The 7,576-nt window shown below is 44.6% G+C and overlaps 1 protein-coding gene across 1 annotated transcript; it reads right to left on the bottom strand.

Moving 5' to 3' along the window:
• Window positions 1-1,191: 1,191 nt before the first annotated feature.
• On the bottom strand, window positions 1,192-2,283 carry LOC131943779 (putative transmembrane protein DDB_G0289901). Its single transcript, XM_059304057.1, has one exon. It carries the CDS (start codon window positions 2,281-2,283, stop codon window positions 1,192-1,194), a length of 1,092 nt encoding a protein of 363 aa, XP_059160040.1.
• Between the last annotated feature and the right edge of the window lie 5,293 nt (window positions 2,284-7,576).

The raw sequence follows: 7,576 nt of genomic DNA, 5'->3' as shown, positions 1-7,576 counted from the left end.
CACACAATATTAACTAGACACACTACATAGACACACTACATAAACTAGACACACTACAGAAACTAGACACACAATATAAACTTGACACACTACATAGACACACCAAAGAAACTAGACCTACACCTGCCGTTGCCTGTTCTTGCTGCATGTTCCACCATTCCACTTGATCATGAATTTTTTCATCAACCGACGCATGCGCCGAAACACTGATTCCATTAAACGAAACCGCTTGAAAGCGTCTTAGGATTCATGTTTTCCGATGTAGCGGGGAACAACATTAAGATGAAAGCAACAAATTGGATGAGGGTGAAATTAAATGGCATTAAGTCACCGGTTCGCCGCTGACTCGCTATGTGAAATGGGCGTTCTTTACTAATCGAATTAACTATTCCAAAGCGCAGTCGAGAACGGTGCAAGCTGAAAGGATATTCCCGAAACCGGCGTCCCAAAACTACAAGAGAAGAGAAATCCATTTAGGAAGTCTGAGCGCTACTCGTCTGTGTTTCTTTTGTAATGTTGCTTCGTGTACGCGGTGTAAAACGTGTTGATATAGTCCCAAGCAGGGGTACATTTATAAACACATGTGTTGTAATAACAATAGCATTCCTGCACCCCTCCCCCTTCCACCATTCCACGCAGTTCGTTGCTAGTCACTATAAAGTTGACGTCATGTTTTGGATGTCTGGGGGGGGGGGGGGGGAAGCCCGCCGTACACTACATGACCTTGAGCTATGAAAGCGTAAAAGAAATGTTTTCATTTTAGTTTTTTAATTCATAGACCGGGTAGAATGTTGTAGAAAGTTGTAGAATGTTGTTGAAATGAGTCGAGGTGGTACAAGCATCGGCTAAGGGGTGGGAAGATTTGTTATTTTAGGGATAAACTTGCTTATCTCGGCACATCAATGTCGACTACTTAGCTTTAGATTCTAAAGGGACTTGAATGTTGAGGATGTTTTTAAGGTAATCACCGGGTGGGATCAACAAACATGAGACAGAAAATCTTGTGTTCTGGTGTGTTTGTTGTGTGTTTGTTTTACTGTTGTGTGTCGTGTGTGTATATTTAATGTGGGTGTGTCGTGTGTGTGTGGGTATAGTGAATAGGGGTGAGGCGTATTATCTGTCTTTCCCGTTTATTTAAGAAAAACATTTGTTTACAAGAAAGAACTTGTCAAAGTAAATGTTCAGTTGTGTTTACCTCTCGGACTGATTCCAGACCCACGCTTTAATCCACTGATCCAAGTCCTCCACTGACCCAAGTCCTCCACAGACCCAAGTCCTCCACTGACCCAAGTCCTCCACAGACCCAAGTCCTCCACAGACCCAAGTCCTCCACAGACCCAAGTCCTCCACAGACCCAGGTCCTCCACAGACCCAAGTCCTCCACTGACCCAAGTCCTCCACAGACCCAAGTCCTCCACAGACCCAAGTCCTCCACAGACCCAAGTCCTCCACAGACCCAAGTCCTCCACTGACCCAAGTCCTCCACAGACCCAAGTCCTCCACTGACCCAAGTCCTCCACAGACCCAAGTCCTCCACTGACCCAAGTCCTCCACTGACCCAAGTCCTCCACTGACCCAAGTCCTCCACTGACCCAAGTCCTCCACTGACCCAAGTCCTCCACTGACCCAAGTCCTCCACAGACCCAAGTCCTCCACTGACCCAAGTCCTCCACTGACCCAAGTCCTCCACTGACCCAAGTCCTCCACTGACCCAAGTCCTCCACTGACCCAAGTCCTCCACTGACCCAAGTCCTCCACAGACCCAAGTCCTCCACTGACCCAAGTCCTCCACTGACCCAAGTCCTCCACTGACCCAAGTCCTCCACTGACCCAAGTCCTCCACTGACCCAAGTCCTCCACTGACCCAAGTCCTCCACTGACCCAAGTCCTCCACTGACCCAAGTCCTCCACTGACCCAAGTCCTCCACTGACCCAAGTCCTCCACTGACCCAAGTCCTCCACAGACCCAAGTCCTCCACTGACCCAAGTCCTCCACTGACCCAAGTCCTCCACTGACCCAAGTCCTCCACTGACCCAAGTCCTCCACTGACCCAAGTCCTCCACTGACCCAAGTCCTCCACTGACCCAAGTCCTCCACTGACCCAAGTCCTCCACTGACCCAAGTCCTCCACAGACCCAAGTCCTCCACTGACCCAAGTCCTCCACTGACCCAAGTCCTCCACAGACCCAAGTCCTCCACAGACCCAGGTCCTCCACTGACCCAAGTCCTCCACTGACCCAAGTCCTCCACTGACCGAAGTCCTCCACTGACCCAACCCCCATTTACAAATGCAACTCACATCATACTGACGCCCTGAGCCCAAACTCCTAGGCCCAAACCTAGTCCTCTAACCCTCAGACCCACACCCTAGCCCCCCCCCCTAACCACAGATCCACCCCCTAGCCCCCCCCCCCAGACCCACACTCTAGCCCCCCCCCCTAACCACAGATCCACCCCTAGCCCCCAAACCCCCACACTCACCCATAGCCCCCCCCCCCCCTAACCACAGATCCACCCCTAGCCCCCAAACCCCCACACCCACCCATAGCCCCCCCCCAGACCCACCCCCTAGCCCCCCTACCCCCAGACCCACCCCAAGCCCCCTAACCCCCGTTTGTTTACGATGTCTTGACGCGAGAAGTTGGTTACTCCCCGCACGTCAAATCAGCTCAAAACATTTTCCCCTCCCCCGGGTCTCCCCCCGGGTCTCCCCCCGGGTCTCCCCTGGACCCTAAGTCCAAGCTCACGATTTGAAAATCTCACCCTGATCGCCCAGATCTAAATGTCAAACTGGAACCGGAAGTGCTGCCGTAAACGACGCCTCGCTGGCTAGGGGAGAGCAGCCGTACTCGTGAGAAAGTCTCCCCTCCAGCCAGCAATCCTGTTTGTTTTTAAGAGAGTGAGCCGAACCGCTGTCTAGCAAACACTTTATTCAAAACACGGGAATAAAAACTGGTGTTCAGGCCGGGCAACCCTCGGCCTATTATTGGAATGTCAAAACAGACATTTATATGTAACACTTAACTCTGGAACTTGCCCGCTCCTGCCGTTATGGCACTACCTTCTTGTACTGTACCGGTACTAAATCATGAATTCTTTCTCCGTTTCTTGTACTCATTTCTCTTTCTCTCTCCTGCCTTGCCACCCTCATGCTTCTCTCTTGCTCTTGCTCTTTCTCTTACACATACACACATACATAGGCCTATATATATATATATATATATATATATATATATATATATATATATATATATATATATATATATCAAAGCCCAAACCTTGGTTGAGTTCTGATTTCAATATTAACAATCCAAGGTTTAGCAAACTAATAACAACAACAAAAATAAAAATAAAAATAAAATAATTTATTACATTTCCATATCCTCTCCGCGTTTCCATTCTTATTTTTGACTTACAAAACTGTATAATATCCTAAGATAACATTTTGGATATAAACCAGTAACAGAACCCAGTTAGAATTGTTAAAAGCTGCCCCACTACAATAAGCCAGTGATCATCGAGGTCTAATTAATTATGTTCGGCCGTGATGTTGCAAGGGAGTGTACAACATTACAGAATTATTTTTTTTGTTTAACCCTTTGGCCTACAGATTTTTTTTGGCAGACCTGTAAAGTGTGGGTTCGGTTTCAGGTGTGAAAGGGTTAATGATGAATCAGCAACCCGGCCGATGATGAAATGATGACGTGTATTGGGGTAAAGGATGAACCCCGCGTGTGGCGGCTGACCACGCCATATGCCTGCGTGTGGCAGGGCCACCTGCGTGGTTCACCAACCTGTTGCAGGATGCAGGCACTAACAGATGTGCCAGATTTAATAGGCGGATCAAGCCAAAACAGATGTGCCAGGAAAAATTATGGCACTAGCTTTGATAGGGGGAAATATTTCAAGAGTTTTGTTCCATTTCCTGCCGAGTTACTGGCTGTCACTCCCTATGGGCCAGATATAATGGGATAAGTCTATCCTACAGTCTATAGTAGGATAAGTCTATCCTACAGCCTAGTTAGTATGGAATAAGTATCCTACAGCCTATATTGAGATAAGAATATCATGCAACTAGTTAGAGTAGGATAATTCTACCCTACAGCCTAGTTATTGTGATATAAGTCTATCCTACAGCCTATAGTGATATAAGTCTATCCTACAACCTAGTTATTGTGGGAGTCTATCCTACAACCTAGTTATTGTGGGAGTTTATCCTACAGCCTATAGTAGGATAAGGCTATTCTACAACCTAGTTATTGTGATATAAGTCTATCCTATAACCTATAGTGAGACAAGTCCCCCCCCTCCACCCACCTGTTAATCCCGTCTCCCCACAAGGCAGGAAACGAACGTGAGTTGGTTATTAATTTTTAGGATGTTAACTTTCCAAGCGTCAAAGAAGATCCACTTAGGCGCGGCTTTCAATACCGGTCGGGCGGCCGATAAACCCTGCCGGCGCCCCTCCCCGCGCCCCTGCTCGCACCCTCCAGAGCCTCTCTAGTTGATTAACTTAAGAGGCAGGCACCGCTCACCTGGGCCGGGTTCCAGTGTTTTAAGACACTTGAATATGATCAAATTCTAGAGGCAGAAATTAACCACTTCTACTGGGTCCCAGAGTCGGCGTGTAATGGGGGTGACAGTTGAGAGAAACTTGCTGGCTGTACGGGGTACTTTTGATGAATTTTAGATGTGGAAACGTATTAATTTCAACCCACATAGACGCAGATTTCTATTTTCTTTGAAATGTTTTTAGAAGGAAAAAAAGTGATGGTCAATTTTGTAGGTAGTTGAGAGTTTGTTTCATAAGTAATGTGTAGTTATCAAGGTATGTAAGGTACCTACTATAGTTGAATGAGTTCATTGATTCGTTGTACAGGAAATTTGGCATGGCTAGTAAAATGTAATTTATTTATTGTCTAAATTAGAGGAGAGCTTGTTTATTGAACACGCGTTGAATAGTTGACTTATACCAAAACAAAATACATGTTTCTAAATAGTGAAATGGGGTCAAATATTTATAGGATCTCCCAGCCAGACTACAATAACATTAGGATATAATATTTGAGCCATTCATTATAGGCCTATTATGTATTTCTTTCGCTTACTTATAAATATATGGCTATGTGTGTGTGTTTTTTTTTCCAATGCCTTTCTTGAATGCCATCACCATGAATTCGCCTAAGAATGTTCTGAACATCTTTGATGTAATCTCCAGTCACCCAGCAATCCTCCGTACCGCGGCATATATTCACCATCTGCGTGAAGCTACATGATGAGGAAATGCAGACAATTTATTTTAATGCCGGAACATGTCTACAACATCTAAACCGAGTAAAGTTGCTGAAGTTTGAAACTGTTTGAATACAGGCAGGTGATGGACACTAAACGTGATCACGTGATCATCTCAAGACATTTTATCATCTGCTCCATAACTTCCTCGCCTCGAGAAAATAAAACCTTCACCAAAAGCTACCCGGTACACCAATTCTAATCCTTAACCTAATCCATGCACTAATCCCAAGTCTAACGGTAACCCAATTTAAAAAAAAAAAAACGAACTCACATAACTATAGATAGAAGAGACCTTGATGGTGCCCCATCACGTGCACGAGGCAGTGTGCCTACATCAAAGACATAGACGGGAGCCCAATATTTCTCAGGAATCTAATTCCCTTCAAAGATTCTCTCCTCCAAGATTCAATTAGTTGGAGTTATAAATTCTGAAATGTCCATGCTGTTTCTTCCATAATACATTTTTTTTTCTTCTCTCGGCGTTTTGATGAAGAGAAAACAGAACGGTAGAGAAATAACGGAGGATTCAACGACTCAAATTTAGGAATATCTTTCACGGTTGTTTTAACTTGGTTGTGTTGGTTGTAGGTATAAACTAATTATGTAATGCAGGTGTAGCAAAAGTATTCCTGGCTACTTATGTAATGATGGTACCGTGTAGAAGTGAGGGGTGTAATGTATACCTGTGTGATTATACCAGGCTACTTATGTAATGATGGTACCGTGTAGAAGTGAGGGGTGTAATGTATACCTGTGTGATTATACCAGGCTACTTATGTAATGATGGTACCGTGTAGAAGTGAGGGGTGTAATGTATACCTGTGTGATTATACCAGGCTACTTATGTAATGATGGTACCGTGTAGTAGAGTGGGGTGTAATGTATACCTGTGTGGTTATACCTGGCTAATTATGTAATGATGGTACCGTGTAGTAGCGTGTGGCGTAATGTATACCTGTGTGGTTATACCTGGCTAATTATGTAATGTTGGTACCATGTAGTAGAGTGTGGTGTAATGTATACCTGTGTGGTTATACCTGGCTAATTATGTAATGATGGTACCGTGTAGTAGAGTGGGGTGTAATGTATACCTGTGTGATTATACCTGGCTAATTATGTAATGATGGTACCGTGTAGTAGAATGGGGTGTAATGTATACCTGTGTGGTTATACCTGGCTAATTTTGTAATGATGGTACCGTGTAGTAGAGTGGGGTGTAATGTATACCTGTGTGATTATACCTGGCTAATTATGTAATGATGGTACCGTGTAGTAGAGTGGGGTGTAATGTATACCTGTGTGGTTATACCTGGCTAATTTTGTAATGATGGTACCGTGTAGTAGAGTGGGGTGTAATGTATACCTGTGTGATTACACGATCTGGTGCTACCAACGTTTTATGTTGTGGTTCTGCTGATGGGTGTGACTTATTTGTCAAGCAATTCTAAGCTAGCTGGACGTGTGTGGTCACTCAGCCATACAAAGCTAGCTGTGGACATTTGGCTATACAAAGCTAGCTGTGGCCACTAAGCCATACAAAGCTAGCTATGGTCACTCAGCCATACAAAGCTAGCAGCACTTTGATGAGGAAACATGTTTCAGTAATTCAGTACTGATGTATTTGATATGTAAACTTGTGATGCAGCAATAAGTCTGTCTTTTCATATTCAGCTATAAATTTCCTACCAACAAGACTATCTTGCATTAACAAAAAATGCTTCATCACAAAACTTGATAACGCATTGGATTGATTAAACTCACGCCTTTTCCCTGGTGAAATCAACTATTAGAACAAATATTTTTATTCTGTTATAGATTTAAGAAAGTATTTTCGGGTCCGAAAAATTAGGACATTGGGCTAAAGCACGGATAATCTTAGTAGCCATCAGACTACGCATGCTCGGAACTATCGTCGAAAGTTGAGTTCATACATGATTAATTTGCATGCATGCAAATTTCTAAAATCTGATGGTGTTTGCAGGTAGGAATATCCCGACGTACAAGAAAATAAGGCAAATGTCATGTGCAGGGGCGGGCGGGTAATGCGCTTGAAGATGGCTCTTGTTCAGGGGCGGTAAATAACCCCCGGCATTTAAAGAAAATGAGAAAGTCACTTATTGAGTCCCCTTGAAGCAACGAGCAAGCTATTTCACAAGACAACATTTCGTTTTTTGCTTGGACGAGTGTCTCGAGGAAATAACTGCATCCACTCTGGAGCCGGGAAATGGAGGAGCCTGAATGTTGATGCCGAGGGCAGAGAAACCCGAGCTCTGGAACCGT

This window comes from Physella acuta, unplaced genomic scaffold (assembly GCF_028476545.2).
Source record: "Physella acuta isolate Inbredline_101_S28 unplaced genomic scaffold, ASM2847654v3 ptg000466l, whole genome shotgun sequence".
Classification (NCBI taxonomy): Eukaryota; Metazoa; Mollusca; class Gastropoda; family Physidae; genus Physella; species Physella acuta.
Note: the sequence above shows the minus strand (reverse complement) of the source record. Positions and strands in the feature narration are given on the sequence as shown.

What these genes read in the sequence shown, in the direction of transcription:
- LOC131943779 (XM_059304057.1), bottom strand. Translation starts at nt 2,283, where the DNA reads ATGGGGGTTGGGTCAGTGGAGGACTTCGGTCAGTGGAGGACTTGGGTC.